A 22592-nucleotide genomic window follows, 5' to 3' on the forward strand; every position below is an offset into this window, starting at 1 on the left:
TGGCTGAGCCTGGCTGAGCTGCCTATCCTCTGTTCTGCAGCAGCATGAACCTCCCCATATTTATATCTGTTTATCTGGGCCTCTTCCTCACCAGCCTGCCAGCACCTTGATGAGGGATGGTCACAGCACTAAGTACATACGCATAGTAGGAGTTCAATACATATGCACGAAATGACACTGAAATAGTGATGTCCCAGCTTGCTCAGGCGCACCCTGAGGACATTCCCTCCTTCCTTCTGGGATGAACACTGCAGGCCACGGGAACAGGAGGACCCTCCAAAGCCTGGAGCCTAAGCCACTCCTCTTTCTTCAAGCTCTACAAGGCCATAGATTCAACACACCCAATGCCCAGGCAGAGGAGGCACAGGTAAAGTCTTCCCTTTGCTGTTAGCTGGAGTTTTACATTCTCATGAATCCAGCTGAGAAGAGAAAAATTAAATTCACCCCTGTGGCTCATAGGAAGTAAGACGTACACCTGTCCTGTGATCAAAACAAGGGAGGTATATCAGGGCATTGAAGGCCCCTCCCACCATCAGAGCCCTCACCCCACTCTCCTTCTGCACCAATGGGCCATTACTGCTGAGGGAACGCAGCCTGTCCCTCAGGAACACTGGAGAACCACTCCCTAGGATTGCATGGACAGTCCCCTCTAGGGGGAGCAACTTCACTGTAAAATCAGACCTGCTTCCAGATGGGTCAGAGCAGGAGACCTGACCATCGGATCCAGAAACACCCACTAAAGGGGGCCTAGCTTTCTGTCTGTGAAGTATTCAGAGGATGAAGAAACAATGGGGATGCTGGGTACACTGGTTGCAGAGGGAATTCATCTGAATTATGTAAGCACTTGTTTTGTTCCCAGCTTCCTTTCCCCTGGTACTTTAGGGCACTCCAAAGGAGAGTCCATCACAGCTCTTCTAATTTATGTGGCATTTGTACTCCCTCCATCTCAGGTAGCTTTCTATGAGGTGTCCCCTCAACCTGCTGTCCTCCTTTTAGTGGGGACCGCAGGCCAGCAGATGCTCCAGGGAGCCTTACCTGGTCCCTAGTGCCAAAGTAATTCTATTTAGTGTTTCTCTAATTAGAAACCCATCATAGGGGTCCAGAGTTTCTGCCCCCATACAACCCCTGTCCCCGACAGAGAATTGTTCAGGAGAAATCTCCTTACACTAAACAATAAACATATTTTCAGATGGAGTTTTCAAGACACTCAATCCCCCTAAGCATTCCCGTTTTTCTCCATCTGTACCCTCGAGATGGCAAACAGGTTGCCAGAGGAGCAGCCTCCACTCCCGTCATCACCTCGCATGCTCACTGCTTCCGCCATGTACCACCCCACCCCCACGTACACAGCACTGTCCCTCCCATTTCCACCATTTTTCACACTCCATCTGGATCCTTGGTTAAGGAGCTGGCAAAAACAAATCAGATGACCACAGAGGTATATTTTGTTGTCACAGAGCCCCTCAAGGTGCTGAGGACAAGATGCAATGATGCACTTCCCACGTAGGTCCTCATGAGAGGAGGCTCAAGCAACAGCTAGATATAGGAGCTGGATGATTCTGCCACCTGGGGCCCCAAGGCAGGGACACACCAACCCCCTGGCTTTTGACTCCATCCTCCCTACATGAGGGACCATTCCTGGCTGCCTGCAGAGCCCTTTGAGGTGAGGTGTGTGATGCCACTTACCTGTGAAGCTCACAGCGGAAGAGACAGTGTGGGAGAGAGCCAGACAGCTTCTCCAAATTGCAGGTTGTGGCAAATAATTTTAACAGGTAGCAAATCACAGTGTGAGGAGCTCGGGAAGTGGGAGAAACGAGAGCACCACCTTCCCCTGGCACCCTGCAAGTGCAGGGCTCTGCAGGTAAGTGGTAGAATGGTCCTCATTGGTGGGGCATCCTGTTTAGAGATGCACCTGCTGGACTAACCTGATTGACATGTGCCAAATGCAGATGTGTCACCCTCCCCCTTCTAATTCTCCTGGGTGAGTCAAAAACCCCAGTGAAACTTCTGAACCTTTGGCACCCTGGAATACAGAGCTCTACTCCCATAATAAGAAGGAAATGTATTGTGATCGCCCAGTCGGCGGTTAGGACTCTCCAGATGAGGCAGGCAGGCTGTGAGTGGGTCTCTCGTCCTCAGCAGAATAGCTCCTAACAATGGCACTGTGTTTCAGCTCTAGCCTTAAGGGGCGGGGAAAACAGACACCTGGTTTGCAGTTCTTTAACAACGGGAGTATCCTGGGTCAATGTAAAGGGAGAGACAGAGTCAGACACTTGAATCACGCATCTTAACTCCATTTTATTACAACATCAAGGAAAGGAGTAGCAGGAGGAATGAGACCGGAGATGAACACAGAGATAAAGCCACTCACAATCACATTATCTACGCCTTCCTACAGGGTACAAGTGTCGGGGTCTCTGTACATGCATGGTGGGACTGCTGTATGTGTGTTGTATGCAGATTATTTTTTTCTCTCTACGGCGTTTTCTTTAATTTTTTGACAGATGATGGTTGAAGTTGGTGTCTTCTGGCAGACTAGGAAGGGGCTCTCCTGCTAGGACTGGGACCCAGCTTTTTTCTTCTGGAATTTTCTGAACTGAGACTGAATGGCCACGGCCGCACGTTCTGTCTCTGGTGCATCCATGTCGATGTCAAACTCTTCTTGAACTTTCTTCTGCCCATCTGTAACAAGAAAAACAGAGACATAAGGCAATCACTGGGCTGAAAGCAAGCAGGGAGGCAGAGAGCAGCTCTAGATGAGCACGGCCACCTGTCCACCACAAGGCACATGCCACCCCCCACCCCACAAGACCTCATTCACACACTAAACCCAGTGGTATGTGTCCTGACCCTCATCCGAATCAGCCAACTCTGGCCGCCTGAGCACTACACCTGCAAGGGACAACGAAACTCAAGGACACAGTCTCAACATCTCAGACATTTTCTGTACAGGTTTTTCTGCTTCTCATGTTCATATTTTATACACAATGTTAAGCATATCAGTGGTGCCATTACTTTCTCCTGGTATTCCATGTAGATGCAGTGAAAATAGTTTTGCAGGTATAGACCCCAGGGCAGCTGATATTCACAACAGCTCTGCATTAACATCACTGAGTTTCCATATAAACATCTACGGTCAATGAGGTCTGCCTATTGAATTAAGATGCTTGTTTCTATACTCTCAAAAATGAATGACACCATTTGACCTTCACAATTAGGTTGAACTTTCATAAGTCTTAACATTTTGTTCCAGCAAGGCAGGCTTAGCAATTTGTTTGCTAAGGCAGAAAGATTTAACTAATTCACAGAATAATGATGTTTGAAAACACAATACAAGCCAAATGCAAGTTAAAACATCAGCTGATGTCCCTCTGTGCTGCATACCTTACTGAGCATTGGCCAACTTCTTACCAAATACTAAAAACGAAGAAATAAAATGCACCAGTCACAAAAGGAAAGAGTCTCTAAAACCCCTCAGTCCAGTGAAAGCTAATCATCAGAGTCAAAGGCATCTTTGTATTTTTAAATATAGACAAGGGGCCCTCCCCAACTCAGGGCTCCCTCTTTTGCACAGCCACAGGGGGAGGGCTCCTGGGAGCAAGACCAAGTCAGAAGGTCTATGTCACTGACGGTGGGGCCCGATAGCCCACTTTTCTAAAAGGCTCTCAAGTGTCTCTCAGATGCAGTCTGAATTGAGATCCATCTACTTTTTCTATAGCTGAAGTGACAGATAAGGACCTGGAGGCACAGATAAGGACCTCAAGGTACAGTTGGAGACAACACCCAGCCAACATGGCACCTGGGCCTCACTGCCATCTGTGTTTGCCCCTGGAGCCTGGTGGTGTGAGGAGTACATCCAGGTTGGGGACAGGAGAACTGGGGACATTGAGGCAGGATAGCGGGAACAGGGACAGGACTCTCCTCCTGACTTTGTCACCAGGCAGCCTGAGGGCATCATTTAGCCTACATGTGGTCCATTCATTTCCCGTCGCAGTGACTTGGAATGATAATGCCGCTGAAGGAGCAGCACTGAGGGTGGAGGACACTGGGGTTCCTGGGAAGTGAGGCAGGTTGTTCTCTCCTGCTTGCTCTGCACTGTGTCTGTCTCAGATAGATTAGATAGATAGATGATAGATGATTAGATAGATAGATAGATGATAGATAGATAGATAGATAGATAGATAGATAGATAGATAGATAGATAGAAGATAGATGGGTAGATAGATTGCGATTCTTACCCATCTATTTATTTTATACACGTGTCTAGGCCCTTATTTCAGAGGCATCTGGTTGTCTGACTCTGCCTCTGCAGATCCCAGAACAGCTCCTCTCAGTTCTCCTAGAGACTCAGCAGGTCCCCCCTGGAGCTGTGCAATCACACCTTCATCTGGGAGGAGATGACGCCGGCTTATTAAGCCTCACCGACTGATCGCTTCATGACCTAAATCAGTAGAATTGTTTTCCTCTATCCCAGATTTGCTGCCAATGCCCATCAAAGCAGAGATTTTAAGTGTATTGGTGGCCAGGGACTCTTTGGAGAGTGCATCTGTTTTAACCCACAAGCACTCAGGTGATGTGTGGGATCATCTCCTGCATCAGGGAGCCATGTAGGTAGAGCGCAGAGCACATTCCTAGCAGCTGTGGCTGATGCTCTGCTGTGAGAACACTCCAGCACCTGAAACCCTCCTAGGCACACCTAGGTGGGAGCTCGCCTGCTGTAAGGAGTAACTCAGCACCAACCAGGCAGCTCCCTGACCTTTTCAGCCATTGGCTGTGAAGGACACGCTGTAACACCCTATAGGCTGAACCTGTGTATATAAGCTAGCTTACTTCCTGAATAAATTGGATTTTCATCACTGAACCTGGTCCCCAGAGTCGGGTCTCTGCATCTCTGTCATCCTCACCCCCTGTGGGCTTTGTCCACAGAGCCATTCATACTTTGATCTACACCTTATCAGCCCTTTCTTTGTGGGCTCTCCTAAGGGTAGGGCCCTTGGGACAGGCTGGAGTTTCCTGAGGTTCAGGTCAATGCTGCAAGATGCTTCATGAACATTATCACAGGAGCAGAGCCCAAGGAGGGAGCATCAGCAAAGCTGAAGTGTGCATGGCTGCAGCCCACGCGATCACAGCAGCCAGCCCTTTGGCACCAACAACACCTGTGTACGTAGCACCTTCACACTAGGAACTGTCACTTTCACAAGATGATGCAGAGTCCCCAGTCCTCTTCCCAAAGGAACCTTTGCGACTACCGTATCACGGTCGCAAAAGGAACACATTAGCTCTGGTTCAGAAAGAAATGGAAGATTTCCCTTTTAGATCTAAAATATTGCTGGAACATGAAGTTTTTGAAGGGCTGGATTCATCTTTTTCTTTTTATTATAACAAAAAAAAACCCAAAAGCAACATTTTTCAACAAATGATCAATGAAGACACAGAAAATTATGTATATTTAGAGACTATATAATGAGACAGTAAAGACAGGCCGTAAAAATGAATTTCACAATTATATCTTAAATGAATATCTTTCAGCAAAAAGTGATTTATAGATTCCTCCCTGGTCAGAAAAATATTTACAGCATTTAAAAAACAAACGACTAATATTTCGGGAATCATTCCTTTCCATTTACTTTGTAGCCGAGCCTCCCCTGGAGAAGGTCTGCACTGTCCCTCTCTCCTCTGAGCTGGCCCAGGACATATAATGCAGAGGACGGGGACATAGATGTTGGCAGAGAAGGCACAGCTAATTAGATGCAGTGGCACAGGGGTCCGGGAGGTGAAAATGCACAGTTCTGAGTGCCCAGACTCAGCAGGAGCGCAGGGACGACGAAGGATGGGATCTGGAGGGACAGCAGCCAGGTTGCAGCCCTCAGAGCCACTCTGCAGGGCCTCAGTCTCTGCACAAATTTGAGTCATTGAGTTGCTTGCCGAGGCTCCCCTTCTGTGACCTTGGTAATGACAACAGCAGTGAGGTTCAGGCTGGCCCTCTGAGAGCCTCCCTTCCCTACAATTTCTCCAGGATGGAGGCTGGGTACCCACCAACAGCACCAGGTACCCTTTCTGTGCTGAAGCCTTGGCCATGTCTGCTGGGAACAGGAAGGGCACTGGGAGGGTGTGCTCTTTGTGGCGTATCCCATACCCTCACCCCACATTACTGTTCTTCATGGGGCCACTGCTACCTCACAGGACTTCCTCTGCTCCCCGGTCCATGGTCTGTCACCCCACCACAGAGTGAGCTCCATAAGCAGCAGACATCACATGCTTTGTTCCAGCAGCTCACACAGGGCCCGGCACACACTAGTCGGGCATGGCCAACATACGGCCCACGGGCTGGATCCGGCCCACGTAATGAGTTTATGCGGCCCACGATTAAATTTTTAATATTCTCCACATGACTCACTGTGGAAATGAAATAAGTGGTACTTTTAAATTGTTATACATAAACTACGATATCTAACCATTGTACAACAATGAAAGTTAAAATCTCAGCTACTCAGATGCGAAAGCGTCTTTGATTATTGGAAATCGAGATATTTAAGAAGATACTGATATGTGGAAAAGAATTCCAAGTGTGACTAATCTAGGGTTAACTTCCAATAATTGGTCAAATGGATTTGCAATACTTCTTTATTTTTTAAAAAAAAATTCCATTATAAAGATTTACAACTTTTGTACTTATCTGTGCAATTTTTATAAGCAATTAAATAATGGAAAATATGGAAATTTAAAAAACCTTGCCAAAGAATATTTAATAATCTTCAGCTCAACTTATATGTGTGAACAAAATTTTTCTTTAATGAATCTAAATAAAAGTACAGCAAGATTAAGATTGAATGATTTACATTCGGAGGCTGTGTTAAGAACAGCTACTACAAGTATAGAGCCAGATATTAAAAAAATAATAGGTGATGCAAAGTGCTTCAACATGTCACATTAGTTTTTTTGTTAATTTGTTGTACTAAATTACTTACATTTATTCATAAACAAATTACATAATAAAATTTTGTTTACTTAAATGAATCGTTTTTGTATTTAACATTTTTTAATTTTAATATTTTGTCTGGTCTGTGAAAAAAGTTTTCTTTCTAATCTGGCCTGGGGGCAAAAACTGTTGGCCACGCCTGGGCTAAGTGTTCAGTTAGTAACAGTTGAGTGCATTAGTGAATATACTAGGCAGCCGTTTGGGGCGTGCCTTTATCTGGGGGACTAACTCTTGCCAGTCACCCACAGAGGTGACCATTTCAGCTTCCTGTGGAAGGGTCACCCCACTGCCAGCACCGGGCCGCTAGAGGAGGAGGCTGGGAGGTGCCATGTCAGAGCCTCCTTGGGGTCAGCCGAGGGGTACCATCCACAGACAACATGGTGAAGATGACCAGAAGTTTCTCTCTTAGATGGAAAATGTGGCCACACTGAATAGCAGGGGGACATAGGTGTCCACAGGTGGGCACTTTTACATATATAGCCGCTGAGAAACCCCCACTAATGTGGGTTCTCGTGGTGGGGAGCTCTGGCTGGGCTTTCCATCCCCTCCGTGAAGATCAGCGTCTGCCCCCAGCACCTGGCCAGGGAGTAAAGGACAGGCAGGCCTGGCACCAGACAGTGCCCTTAGGCCACCTGGGAAATGAGGCTGACTTCCTTCTGACCCAAAGACCCCCCCCCCAAACACACCCCTCTCCCGATGAGGCAGCAAGCAGGAACAGGGCATTTGGGTCCAGGGAGCAGATTTGGGGTTGTCTCTGACTCTCTGTGAAGAAAGGTGCATAGTTTCTCTGGGTCTCAATTTGTTCATCTCCAAAATGGAGAAATGCTTTCTTAAAAGCCTGATCCACCTAGGCACCAATGTCATGAGCAGATCGAGGCCATTTGTAAATCAAACATCAGGAAGAATGATGCTGGGCAGGACATTCAGGAGCTGCCAAGCAGGTGAGGCAGCTGTGACTGTTACCTGGCCTCCCAGCCCTGCGGCCCTGAGTCTGCTCAGTGGTAAGACTCGCAGAAGCTGGGGTCCTAATGCAAGGCAGAGGCAGTCTTTCTAGCAGAGCCATTCATACAGCCCTCAAATATAGCTGAAGCCTGGTATCAGACCCTCCCCAGCCTCTCAGGAGGTCAAGGCCATTCATAGGACTGTAATGGGATGGTCCCTGCCCAGGAGCACAAAGCATAGAGATTATACATGAACGTTATACTAAAGGCCCATGGCAGGTACTGGGAATATACGCTTGGGACATGCACAACAGGGTCTCAGTCTCTGTAGCTGGCAAGTCCTGAGTGTACCTGGGGCCTCTGCGCAGCTTCTGGGGGGGGCAGTAGACTCAGTGGCAGTGTGGAGAACACGTGCCACAGTCATTTCCAGGTGGCTGTGCAGCTCTGTCCTCCTCCTTCTCCTGTGGCTTCATCAGAGGCCTGTGTGGGCTCTAGCTGATATTTCTAGTTGGGGTTCCACTGCCTAAAGAGGGCAAATGTATAGGCACCTGTTCCCATCAATGGCTTTTTGTCAGTCTGAGCAAATGAGCAGTTATTTCACCAGAACACTTTGTATGCTGTGCAGTTACACATGGTCACTATTATTGCTTTCTGTCTGGGGTTCTGGAATTTTGCCATTTCTGTGTGTTCTTCCGTGAAGAAATTCTGAAGCTGACCAAGATAATGGTCAAGAGATTCTTCACACCAATGAGATGGCTAACTATAACCAGAGAGTGATTGCCACCTCCCTGGGAGAAAGAGCATACCTGACTTCCTGGCTTCACAGCTCAGGTGTGAGAAGGACCCCATGTCCACAATACCCTGTGTTCTCCAAGGCATGGATGGAGGGGCAGGACCTGCCAGCAGCCTTTCGGAGCTCACCCAAACCTTGCCAGGCATGTCCCCTGGCATACCTGTTCTCAAAGTTAGGGGGCAGTCTGAGGAATTGAGAATGAAAATCTATCAGGCTAGACAGCTGACATTATCCACCTATCCACTAACCACCTCTTCGTGTGTCCTCTATCTTCTCTCCCTGCTTCTTCCTCTCTCTCAGAACAAAGAGCACAGTTGCAAAATGGTCCCAAGTAATTAGATTTCTCTCCCTGGCCAAAACCGTCATTTAACAGCCAGCATACAACACAGGGCTCTGCCAAGGACCCTGGCATAATGGAGAAATGATGTCCCTGAGGCTCAGGACATCTCATAATTCGGCTCTGCCATGACCTTCCATCCAGGAAGGGAGCCAGTCTTGTTCAGATTTACTGTAGATATTTCTTAGGCTCTTTTCCTGAAACATTGTCTTTTCCTTGCAGAAACTGAGACAGGGGGAGGGGCCCTGTTATTTTGGATCTTATTACATTCAGGTAGTCCTTCCTGAAGATGTTGTTGTAATAACAGCCACTCTTTATTGAGCATGAAATCCACCCACCCTCATAGACAACAGTGGATTTTCTTTTACAGGTTTCATGGCCAATGGAAAACAGAGGGTTATAACTATAAAGGAAGGAGCTACTACCAACCGAAGACAGCCGCAAATGAACATTGTGAGTCTCTGCCACTGTCTGGAAAGCCCATTGGATGGGAATGGTTTACCCTACTCAAATACCATTTGCGTGCATCTATTCCCATAAACATGGGGTCTGATGCTGGAGTAGTGGTCATCACACCAGCCCGGTACTCATCAACCTGTTCTTACCCAGAAGCTGTGTCCAACTGCAGGGCTGCCATTACAAAGTACCTCAGAGTGGGGGCTTAAACAACAGACAGTTAATCTCTTACTGTCTGGAGTCTGGAAGTCCAAGAGCAACATGGACAGGTTTGGTTTTTACTGAGGTCTCTTTTCTTGGCTTTCAGACAACCATCTTCTTGCTTTGCCTTCTCATGGTCTGGTGTCTTTTCATCTTCTTATAAGTCAGATTAGATGAGGACCCACCCTAATGACCTCATTTTAACTGAATCACCTCTTTAAAGGCCCCTTCTCCAAATACAGCCACATTCTGAGGGACAGTGGGTCAGGGATTTGGCCTATGAATGTTGGGGGGCATGTAACAGCACCTTATCTAACTCTGGGGATATGTAGATATTAAAATAGTTTGTACTCTTTGCCTTGTTTAGGTTCTGCAATTATTTATGAGAGCAGGGACTGTCCATGGTCCCCCTTTTAGAAAGGTATAGAGATGACAACATAGGTCACCCAAAATCCCCTGGTGAGTGCTGGCCAAGAACTGATTCATGATCCAGGTCTTGTTCCAAATCTTGTTACTTCCAGCTCCTTAGACATAGGCCAAGATTTCAGCCTTCCGTATGGACCAGTTAATATTGCTGGGGGGAGGGGAGCTCATAACTGATCCAAATCTAAACACTAGTCAACTAGTTTGCCAAATCGGCTTGTTCACCAGGGGTTCCAGGAGAATTGATACCAAATTCTGTCATTTAGTCAATGGTCTAGAATGCCTACTAAGGGCCCACTACCATGCTAGGGGTTAGAGGAGGGCAGAGAGCCAGGCCAAGCCCCTGCTCTCCTAGGGAGAATGGAAAATAAAAAGGAACAAGCACAAATGAGTAAAGAAATCTCAGAAATAAAGCAGAGTGGTAAGAGGGAGAGCACGTGTTAAGGGAGTCAGGTAAGGTGTGGGGAAAGAGGACACCTGTCCCCAAAGCTTGCCCATCTGCCGAGGAGGGAAGGGAACCAGGAGCCTATCGTCGACAAGAAACAACACTTTGAAAAATCAGTCTTCACTTTTCGAAAAATTATTCTTGATTTATGTATTCATAATCTAAGTGACAGATTTCAAGTAGTTAACATAAATTCTTTTAGAAATTAACAGACATGCAGTCATCCAGGGCAAAACAGAAATACTTATGGATCCTGAACAGCCCAAGATAAGATTTTAAAAAAAGTTTGAAACTCATACCATTCCAAAATCTATTATATTAACCTCCACACTTGATTGAAGGAACTCAGATAAATACATTTCTGAGTTTATGATAATGTAAAGTCAATGCCTAGAGCAATAAGCCATGAACACAGGGCTTGCACGCACACATACACACACAGAGAGTGATAAATGTTCCATTTACGTACTTATAACTCTCCATATTTTAAGAGATATTTTATGGAAACAAATTACCTCCTAAGGTCTAATCTTGTAGATCAGAAATTTGTGCATAAGCAGTAAATTGGGATATAATTGTCCTGAGTGGGAGTCCGCCTGATTAGGAGGTGCAGCACAGAGTGTACTATAAAAGGACCTACCGTTTAGCATGCCATAAAGAAATAATAGTCATTTAACTTAAGTACACCTTGCAAATGGGGTATTAGAGTGCCAAGGTTCTCAGAATGCCCTACCTTCTTTCAAAGTGTAACACTCACTTAGAAAGCATGAACTGTTGTCAGTTGTGCTGTGCTGCATAGACTTAAGGTAACTGACACAGTGCTTGCCTCCCGGCCTCTTAGCAGGGTGTCCACACTCTCCTGCACCAGGGCCACCTACGGCTGAGGAGAGCCGGTGTGACTTCCTCCTCAAAGACCCAAACCCGAGCCTTCAGGACAAGAAACACAGAGACAAGTAAGAAAATCGAGTAAAGATTAGAATTTTTATACCTTAAGCCTCAAATTGGATCAAAATATGCTCAGAGAACAAGGCATCTAGTGTTAGAGAAAAGGTCAATCCTGCCCAAGGAAAAAAAATGAAAAAAAATAAATATATATTTCCAGTATCTAGCAAAGCTGGCATAGAGCATCCATGTTATGAAATGCCAGCAGGAAAAAAAACAATACATTCCTTTAAGAGTCAGGAAATGAAGCTGAAGGGGACATGGTATCTGGGCCAGTGGTTCCTGGGTTCAGACAGTCTCTCCATCGCGGGGCAGCAAGTGGGAGTCAGCAAGCAGTCCGGGAGCTCCAGCTCCCAGCCACTCCTCATTCCTGCCCACTGGTTCGGGGTTTATTGGACAGGACTGCTGGTGTGAAGAATTGCAATTTTCCAGGTCTTTACTGAGCAGCAGAGATTAACGAGCAGGGTCAGGCATTAGCAGCAGCAGGCAAGGGGCTTTTTGCATCTAAAGTGTTCTCACACCAAATCAAAATGCAACTCCTGGCCCTGGCCGGTTTGCTCAGCGGTAGAGCGTCGGCCTGGCGTGCGGGGGACCCGGGTTCGATTCCCGGCCAGGGCACATAGGAGAAGCGCCCATTTGCTTCTCCACCCCACCCCCCTCCTTCCTCTCTGTCTCTCTCTTCCCCTCCCACAGCCAAGGCTCCATTGGAGCAAGGATGGCCCGGGCGCTGGGGATGGCTCCTTGGCCTCTGCCCCAGGCACTAGAGTGGCTCTGGTCGCGACAGAGCGACGCCCCGGAGGGGCAGAGCGTCGCCCCCTGGTGGGCAGAGCGTCGCCCCTGGTGGGCGTGCCGGGTGGATCCCGGTCGGGCACATGCGGGAGTCTGTCTGGCTGTCTCTCCCCGTTTCCAGCTTCAGAAAAATACAAAAAAAAAAAAAAAGCAACTCCCATTTCTGCTAACTTTCCATTCACCAAGTTCACCTTCTCTAGTACTCGCAGTTTTTTCCAAGAGAATGAAATTCACTTCTGCCCTAAAATAGAGGTGCTCTGACCCCCACTGTCTCATCTCTGTTCGCACACTGGGCTTTGGTTAAAGCAAAGCCTGATTTGGCAGGCCGAAGGCAACAGCTCGCTCCCAGCTCCTCGGGGTCCTCTGCTTCCTGTTATTCCATTTCTCTAGTCCCTACCCAGATGCACCTTGCTTTTACAAAGTGACTCCTCAGCTGTGGTATGTAGATCATCAAATGAATCCATGGAAAAGAATGATCACTGATAAGATCAGACTTTTCCCCACATTCGTTGAGGGAACAACAACAATCAAAAAAAGACAATGGCTATATAAATGTGTTTTTTATCCCTGTTGTTAGACCTCCAAATTATGATCCAATATGGCTGCCTCAGCACCCTGCCTCTATAATTTTTCTATTAGCAAAACAAAATTGGTTCCTAGTTGTATTAGTCTGCTCAAGCTGCTATAACAATTGGCCACAAACTGGGCAGCTTAAACCACAGAAATGTATTTCCTTACAGTTCTGGGAATGGGAAGCCCAAGATCAAAGTGTCAGCAGGGCACCACTGAGGAGGCTTCTCGTTATGACTCATAGATGGCTGTCATCTCCCTGTGTCCTCACATGGTCATCACTCTGTATGTGTCTGTATCCTAATCACCTCTTCTAATAAGAACCAGGTTATATTAAATTTGAACCCACCTTAACAACCCATCCAAGCTCCCCACCCCACATCCAGAAGTTCCTACAGACCAAAAATAAAGCAGAGTATTTTCATTTCAAGGACTCCAAAAAACAGAGAAATGTCCAGTGTCAGACAAAATGATCCAAAATTATTCTGTTTTGAAATAGGTTTAAAAATAAAACAATTTTTCAAAGGACTGACATTGAATATCATCCCTTGATGATATTCAAAAGAGGTTGTAGATGTATTTCTTTCTAGATCAAAAAATTTAAGCAGTGATAAAATATCCATCTTTGGTTGCTGTAGCTCCAGGGAGCATTAATAGAGGTTGATGTAAAAAAAAAAAAAAAAAAAAAAAAAAAAAAAAAAAAAAAAAACTGATGGGGGAAACCAATCAGATAAATTTTTAGATAAATTGTTAAAGGGGAAAGTATCTAACATCAGCCTATTAAAGAATAGAAGCATTCCCCAGAGCAGTAGCAACTGACCTTTTGCTAAAGTCATTTTCAGCTGAACTGAAGAAATGTACACCAGGGGTTATATTTCTCCAGCTGCGAGTGGCCAGGGTGACCTAACGGGCTCCTCCAGTCCACATATGTAATTGGAAGGATTTTATGATTTTGTTCAACTGTGAGATAAGGGACCAGAATAAGACTGACCATTTTATCTGCAGGTAGCTCATAATATCTTTCTAGGACCCAATTCTAGCTTTGCACAAACTAACCTGGCTCATAATTTCAAAATTACAGTTCAACTCTGCCGTGCATTACCATATTTAAGGTGTCAATGGGATGAATTTATAGAAAATGCAAGTGAGACTTTTTGAGAAGTAGCTGTAACTCAAAATTCAGTCGCCGTGGGACTGGAGAGGGGACCCGGCACCATCACTCCAGGTCTAATGACGTGTGGTACCAGGTGGCATTGTCCAGGTCCATGAGTGAAAGGGCTATAAAGCTACCAAAGAAAATTGGAATAGCTTCTGGTTGTAAAACTGCACTAACAGTTTAATCTCAGAGGTATCAGGAGGGCCGGCAGCAGCATTTTTATGTGCCCAGGCGTGTCCATTTTGGCCGTGGGACCCACTCACCTCTTCTGTGTTCTTGTAATATGCATGGACCAGTATCTACACTTGTCCTCACCTGGAGGGCAGTCACTGTCTGCGATGCCTCATTGCAAAACAAATGCCTGCCATAGAAGTACAGTTTGTCCTGATAAAAGACAGGATTTTCCCATTTCCCCCCATTTCATCGGAATAGTTACATTATTTGTTATCACATGTTCACAGCCGGTGACAATCCCATTCAGATGCTGTCCATTGTCACTTCTCTCCCCTCTACTGCTTCCACCAAGAAACAACATTGGGTTTCTCCTTTGGACTCAAGCCATATTCCCTCAATATCGTCAGAAAATAAACTCAAAAGAAGTCAAATGTCTTACAGTGTCCCGAGACACAGATAGCCACAGAATCATAATGTGCCAAAATAGACAGGAGCCTAAAGACAACAGCACCCCACAACGAGGAATGGGGACCCAAAGAGATGAGAGGATTCAGTCTGGGGTTAAACCACTGACAAGCGGCCAAACTGCAGGGCGGCAGGGACTTGGAACTCCGGGGACTTGCCCCTCCCCCACCCTTCACAGCAAACAGAACCAGACATGGCCCCTTGCTTGGGCAGCCAAGCGGGCTCAGAGGCCTGCAACCAGGGGAATGGTGTAAAAATAAAGATCCTGAAAGCAATCGACTAAAATGCCAAAATGAGGCTGGAGAGGAGGCAGCGTGGAGACAGCTAATCCATGATTAAACCCAGCAAAAATTGGATGCTAAACATTTCTCCATTTTTTTCTGAAATTCCTAGGAAATGACTATTGACTACCTGACTGGGACAAACATCTGGAACAGTTAGTTTTCATGGCCGGAAAATGCGTTGTGATCAATGACAGGCATTGTCACGGGCCATTTCTGATGACCCAGCCCCTTCTCAAAGCACGCTGTAAAAACGCTTTCTCTGCAGACTGGTGGGAAAGTGAATTTTGGTGAGTGTACATCCACTCCAACTCTCATTTGCCTTAAAACCCCAAAGCCATGAAGTCTCAAAAAGGTCAGAGGCATAAGAAGCACTGTCCCATTGTGATCAGTCTAGTTAGTGACTCTGTGCATGGGGCATGAGTTCTGCTGTGTAAAGTGGGGTCCTGGTGTACTTGGGTCCCTGAACTAATGTGAGAGGAGGAGGCTGACTTGGGAACAGCAGGGTCTCACCATGAAGGCCTCTTCCTGACATCCCAGGGACTGTGCTTTCTAAATGAATGCAGAGTACCGTTCAATTCTCAATTATCTTCAGGCTCAGGGACAGCGGAACAATAGAGAAAACGTACTTTAGAAATATTGAAGAAGCCACTTGCCGAGCACAGAAATAGCAGCAGGCTTCCACCTCGCATAATCATAAATTACTGAGGGTGCCTTCTCGTAAATTTTGTGAAGGTGGCCATATCACTGTCCTCCTTCCCCCTTCCCTGCCCAGACCTGGGTCTGTGGAAATCAATACCTACTTCAGCCAGTCAATGGTCACTTGATTCCAGATCCCAACAAGAAAAAGGGACATGGCAGCTGGAACAGGACAACCATGGCCACAACCCGAAGGATGCCCAGAGGGTAGATAGGAAGCAACTACTGTTTAGTTCATTTATTGGGAGGACGTAGGTAACCCTCAAGGGGAATATAATTTTTAAATATCTTATTAAATTAAATCTAGTAATACACAAGTAATTAGCCTTCTTGCTCATGACAGGGGCAATTTCTGTTAAAAGACGTAATAATAAATACTTCACTTTAATGCTGGGAAAAGCAAAGTTTATGAATAGTTACATTCTAAACTCAACAATCCTACAGTAATGATCACCCATGTTTCTTCCTGAACATTCAAAGTACAGTTACATTAAAGGGGCTCAGATTCTCCTTTCTTTAGGGGATACCCTCACTGAGGTGCCCGAGAGAATGATTCCCCTGAATTAAAAGAAAGAGATGGTCCTTACTCATAGTTTAAAGCAGTTGATGTTGCAGTCACAAGTTTGATGTTTAACTCAAGGTTTTGAAACTGAGGACTCCAAGAGGGACCTCAGTGACAGCAGATTGGGTCCCTGATGTCTCAGGAGCCTGGAGGCCTATTGTAGCAACTTCTACATCCCCTACCTGGCCCGTCAGCTGGGGACAACTCAAAGCTGCGTCCGTCCGTCCGTCCCATATCAACTCTGAAGCCCCAGGCCAGCCGCCACTCAAGCCTCCCCAGACTACGCCGGAGGCACCCACCTTTCCCGGGCCAGAGTGGCTGAGTGTGGCTCCCACTTCCAGCTCACTGCAGAGGGCATGGCCATACTCCAGGCCTATTTGGTTCCTGGTGGCCTCAGATCCCTGGAAGCTGCTGTCACCTCCCTCCTGCTGTGACAAACCCGATTCTCGGGGGAACTGTGCCTGCTCTGCACCACCCCCACCTACATCCATTTCCCATGAGGTGTCGGCTCCATTGGTGTTTCCCTGCAGAGTGTGCAGCTCTGCATGTGCCCCACCCCCTCACATCCTGGCCACATTCCTATTAAGTACCCCCACCCCTGTCTTTGGCCCCTCCCTTTTGTTCCTGAATGACCCTTGCAGAGGGCTTGGGGGTTTCAGCTGACTGCCTCCACGCATTAACCTATACAGGGACAGCCTGATTGGTCTAAGAATGTCAAATATGTCATCTTTCAAGAATACCTCTGACAGTTTTCCTTTCTTTAAAAATATTAAGCCAACCAATGACACTATACAGTTTAAATGAAAGGGTGATATTGATGGACTGCTTTTCTTTTACCCTTTTTTTTAAATTTTCTGAAAACAATCCAGAATTCGTGTATAAAAATCATTCCTGCTTTGTCTTTGTAAAGCTGCAATCACTTATAGCGTAAGAGGCTACATTTTTAATTAAGAAAGGCTGAGAGGGGCCCGGGGTGATCTGGCCCCAAGGTCCCCGGAGAGAAAGGCACTGGCAAGAACCAGTGCGATTTTCAACGCTGCCCTTCCCAAGCCACTGCCCACCATCTCCGCTCTCCTGGCCAAGTGCTGGGGCTGTGGTTGGGTTTGCCCAGTGGGTGAGATTAGAGGCCATCCACGACAGAAAGAGAGAGATCTAGGTATTTATTGCCTTGCCTCCTTTCTCCTAGGGTTGCCAGATAAAATACAGACTATTCAGTTAAATACGAATTTCATATTTTTAAAAAATGTGCAGTCTAAGTATGTTTCAGGTACAAATTTATTATACACAAAGAACATTTTTTTGTTTTTTGCTTATCTGATTCTGAAATTTAACTAGATATCCTGTAAGTTTATTTTCTAAATCTAGCATCCCTAAATGTCTGCAAAATTGCCCAGAGTTCAGGTATGTTTGTCAACAGAAGAGCGCAGCCCCTGTCAGGCTGTCCCCTCCACACAGCATCCTCTCTGGGTTCTGGCGCCCTCCATGCAGGCCCTGCCGTTGCGAGTCTGAGAGGCTACACCATTCTTTGTGGGTTCCCTAAGCCCCACACACACCTTTGCAAACAGTCCCTTCTGTGGTTAACCCCCCTGAAAGTACTGAAGGTGGCCTGTGCCCTCTACCTCCTGCCAGGACCATGACTGACACATTCGCCGCTGAGGGCTTCCGCCCCCACTCTGCTGGCATTGCTTTTTGAATAGATCCCATCACCAGCTCCGTTTACAATCTCTAGCACACATTAAGTGCTCAGCAAATATTTCTCGATTGAACAAATGAACAAAACAAAGCTAGAGTCCATACTGTTCTGCAATATCCCTTTTCTGCTTTTCAAGGACCTTATAGGTCTATATCCTGAAGAGATTATATATTAACTGGGAAGCAAGAGAAAAACAATTGGAGATGTAACTGAAGTGGAGTGAGAGGTGGGAGGCCAGCCTACGTCCACGAAGATGAGAGGTTTTGGTATGTTCCGGTTAACTACTGCTGTGGAACAAATTACCAACATTCAGCTGCTTACACACAAGCAGTGAATATCCTCTCCCCCAGTTCTGTAGGTTGGCAGGCTCAGCTGGGAATTCTTTGTTAGAGTCTCCCATATGGTTGCAGCCAGGTAGCCCTAGGGCTGGCGTCACCTGCAGGACCTTCCCACACCTGTCTGCCATCCAGGCCGGGGTAGCCAGCAATTACTGGCTGGTGGGGCACCTCTGTGGTGGCTGCTGTAGATGGCTAGCTCAGGCTCCCTCCAAGCACGATGGCTTCAAGGAAGTCGGACTTCAGTGGCAACTGGCTTCTCCCACTGCAAGTACACCTAGAGAGAAAAGGGGGAGCTGCCAGTTTCTTAAGGTTGGGACCCAGAAAGTCTCATGCCTGCCCTCTGCCACGTGCTGTTGGTCTGAGGGGTGACAGCCTGACCCAATGACATTGAGAAAGGGACTCACAACCACCAGGGGTCAAAGACTTTGTAGCCATTTTTAATTATCCACAAGGTATGATCCAAAACCAGAAATCACACAAAATCACACCCAATATACAAAGCAATTCAGGAATATTCACCAAGTCCCTTTAAAAGTATGGAAAACATTTGACTTTGGGTGATGAGTACACACATAATCAACAGTTCAAATGCTATAGAAATGTTCACCTGAAACCTATGTACTCTTATGGATCAATGTCACCCCATTAAATTTAATTTCTAAATAAAATTATTTTTAAAAGGTTAAGTCAATCATACTTGTTACAATTCCATTGTTCTTCTTTTTTATGTTTTGGGGTTATATTGGTTAATAAAATTGTATGGTCTCAAGTGTAAAAATAATAATAAAATAAAAGTATGGAAAACTAGAAAGAGCAGGGAGGTTTTATGCTCCTTATTTGAAAAATTAGATTCAAATTAATTTTCACACCAAAAAGTTTCCAATTATCTCTTTGCTGTGCTTAAACCAAGATAGCAGCTTAGAAAGTAGTGGGGGGAAAATAATACATTGGGAAAAAATGATACATATTTATTTTTAAAAAAAGAAGTTTGTATGTGGCACACATCATGGGCCATCCTCACAATGGGCAGCGTGGGCAGAGCTTCCACTGGAAGGCCCCAGCTTGACTAATGCTCTACCAGGCAATTTTTTTAACAAAGCTCATGTTTTCATTTTTCCATGGACCCTACATTTGATGGAGCTGGCTCTGTCCTGCATAGAGAGTAGGAAAGGGAAGGGGTGGCCATCAGACAATGGGGAGTGAGTTTGTTAGGGTTTTGTCTTCCAGAGCATGTCGATGAGTGAAATCACTCCAATCTAGAGACACTAAGGCATTCATTTGCTCTCCTGAGTCCGCAGAAAAGCGAGTAGGAGAGCCAACTGCCACTGGAGCAACACCACAGTGATGTCACAGTCTTCTCGGTATGAGTGCGGGACCAAAAAGCCCACTGTCACATTTGGAAGTAATGAACAGCACAGGTTACAGTCAATAGTATTGTAATAACTTTGCACAGTGACTAGACTTATTACAATGATCACTTATATGTCGAGTCACTGCATTGTACACCTGAATCTAATATAATAAAGTATGCCAAATATATATTAAAGGGGATTCAGGGCCAGTCTGTCCTCAGCTTGCCCACAGTAATGAAAACTGGTCCCTTCTTGAAAACAAGGAGAAACCCACTTAGGAGAAAATAAAAATTGCACTTGAAATGAAACAGCACCTCATCTCAATTGAATAGACCAAATGGAGCCAAACTGTCACAGTTAATTAGCATCAATGGGAAACTGCAATGCGTTATTGGCTAAGAACACTGGAAGAAGCTGGTCAGTAGTGTTGAGTGGAATTTACACGTGCTCACAAACAGGCCCCTGGTGCTTCCCACAATGCTCTGTCCTAAAATTGCTAGCAGAGAGCTTTCTGGAGAGACACAGGAAGGCATCAGACCTCAGCTCTGAAGCAAGCTACCCGTGGTGGTTGTACGGAAGCCCCTGAGACGTTCCCAGAGACTCCGAGGCTCCCTTGTCCCTGTGTGACCCGGATGGGGAAGCAGATCCTGCCTAAGGAAACCCAGCTTCTGAAGACAGCTAGGCCCACTCTACAAGCCAAGGACATCCTTTCCCAAGAAGCACTAAAATCTCTACATGCTTTTTTAAATCACAGGTGGAGCCACTGATTGAAAACCCACACGTTGGAACCATCTTATCGTGTAGCCCGGGCTGAAACTGAAGTTGATTCTCACTTCCAAAAAGCTATTTGCCAGGAAAATTAATTTTATAAATAAAATTATGAGTGTTTCACCTACTTGCAAAAAGTTAAATGTTTTTAAACCCTTAGAACACACTATTTTTATACTAAAAAAATTGACAAGCAGACTATAAAACGTTCCAATCTCCTGACTGGGGCAGTGTACCTAAGGGTGGAATTGCCATTTTCCTAGTAAATCTACTTCATAGGCTTAAAAAGACCTTACATGACAATTTTTAGCATACAGTAATGCCTTGGTTTTTGTTGGCTATGGTTATCATCGGTTTTGGTTTTCGTCGATTTTTTTCCACAAAAAAATTGTCAAGGTTTTCATCGGTTGTTTCAGATTTTCTCGGTGTGCCCATGTGACCTCACTGCTAATTTTGCAAAAACAAAGGGCAACCCATGCGTTCTCCTGCTCTGTGTGGTGTTGTTTCTCATTGTGTGAGCGTCACCCTGCGCGCCTAGCCAAACAATTCCATTCTTTCCAGTGTTTCTGTGCTTTTTTATTGATTGCGAGTGCTAATACTACAATTACATGTAAGTGATTACTGCATATATGATATTCAGTGTAATGTGTTTTGGGTATGTATTTTGGAATGTCTAGAACGAATTAATTGGATTTACATCGATTCATATGGAAATAATTGCCTCGGTTTTCATAGGATTCGGATTTCACTGATTGTTTTTGGACGGATTATCGACCAAAACTGAAGTATCACTGTAATTTATAACTTCAGTTTTGCACTAAAGCATATGGGCCTTCTCCATATGACAGGGAACAAACTTTTGTCTTCAGATAGTCTAAAGTTATCCCATGCTTAATCTCAAAACAAAAGAAGGAAGGAAAGAGAGAAGGGGAAATATGGATAAGCCCACAAATTAACATATTGCTTTAATGTTTTAGTTTTAAAAATTAACATGGCTGCCCCTGTAACTACTCTGAGATCACATATATACCTGCCAAAGGCTAGTTAACTACATTGAAGAGATAATGGTGCTGTTGAGAATGCATTGTCAGCTTGGCCAAGATCTAAGCCTATTAATCTCATTCTGTTCCATGGGCTCTCCTCTTCTGATTGGTGCAATCTTGGACAAATCACCTGATTCCCTGAGAAATTTTGCCTGGCATGGCCTCCCTACCCATACTCCAAGTCTGCAATAAAATCAAACAGAAGACTGTGTGTAAGAGCATTTTCAATTATACAGTGTATACAGATGCAGAGAATTAAAAACGAAGGGCAGGAACAACTCTCCATTCCAATTGACAATGTTTCAAGCATGTTTACTGGGTTAGAATTGCAGTATTCACAGAAACTATTACTTGCACCCTGAAGTTATTATAATGTTCAACCTAAATGGCAAAAAAAAAAAAAATCCACCTGGCGTGCCAGGTGGATTCTGGTCGAGCCCATGTGGGAGTCTGTCTGACTGCCTCCCCATTTCCAACTTCAGAAAAATACAAAAAAGAAAAAATCTAGCTTTAATAAGCAATTGCAATTTCATTCTTTCCCCACCTGGATTGATACCACAATCAACCTGTGTGCCTGTATCTTCCTTCTGGAATATATATAGATTCTTCAGTGTGCTCCGAGCCAGCAGCATAAAGGACATATCCCACTAGTAATATTTGAAAGCCACGTTAGTATTTCATCCACTGTGGTTTTGACTTTTTCTTTCTGGTTGCTTCATATATGGAAAAAGGAGGAACAGAAGAAGGCCAAGAGACCCAGACGGAGACTGGGATCCTTTGACTTTTCACCTTGAAAGCACCTGCGGTATTCACGGCAACACTCACGATAGATCAGCACAGGCGAGTCCTGGGCTTCCTGTGGCTGATGGTTGTATTACAGGAACATGAAAAGATTGAGAGCATTCTGGCTTGGGAATGGTGGCCCACCTTAAAGACTGATCACTTTAAGCAAATGGATCCCAGGCAAGAACTGCCCAAATCAGTTTGTAGGTATCAATAGATCATCAGGTGTCAAGAACACCAAAGAGACATTTTTAGTATCTACTGGGTGATCTGGGGCCAAGGAGGGAGGGTAGAAAGCGCTTTGGGAATAAATATTGAATTTTATTTCTTTTTTTATTTTATTTATTTTTTTACTTTAGAAGAAGGAGAGAGAGAAGGGGGGAGGAGTGGGAAGCATCAACT

General features: G+C 45.5%; 1 protein-coding gene across 1 annotated transcript in view; it reads right to left on the reverse strand.

Moving 5' to 3' along the window:
• Nucleotides 1-2278: 2278 nt before the first annotated feature.
• Nucleotides 2279-22592, reverse strand: part of PCP4 (Purkinje cell protein 4) — a 47206-nt gene continuing 26892 nt past the window's right edge. The window contains exon 3 of the mRNA XM_066254960.1: nucleotides 2279-2682. Coding sequence (XP_066111057.1) covers nucleotides 2555-2682 — 128 coding nt within the window. The 3' untranslated portion in view covers nucleotides 2279-2554. The remainder of the gene's footprint in view (nucleotides 2683-22592) is intronic.

Source organism: Saccopteryx bilineata, chromosome 2, assembly GCF_036850765.1.
Source record: "Saccopteryx bilineata isolate mSacBil1 chromosome 2, mSacBil1_pri_phased_curated, whole genome shotgun sequence".
NCBI classification, from domain to species: domain Eukaryota; kingdom Metazoa; phylum Chordata; class Mammalia; order Chiroptera; family Emballonuridae; genus Saccopteryx; species Saccopteryx bilineata.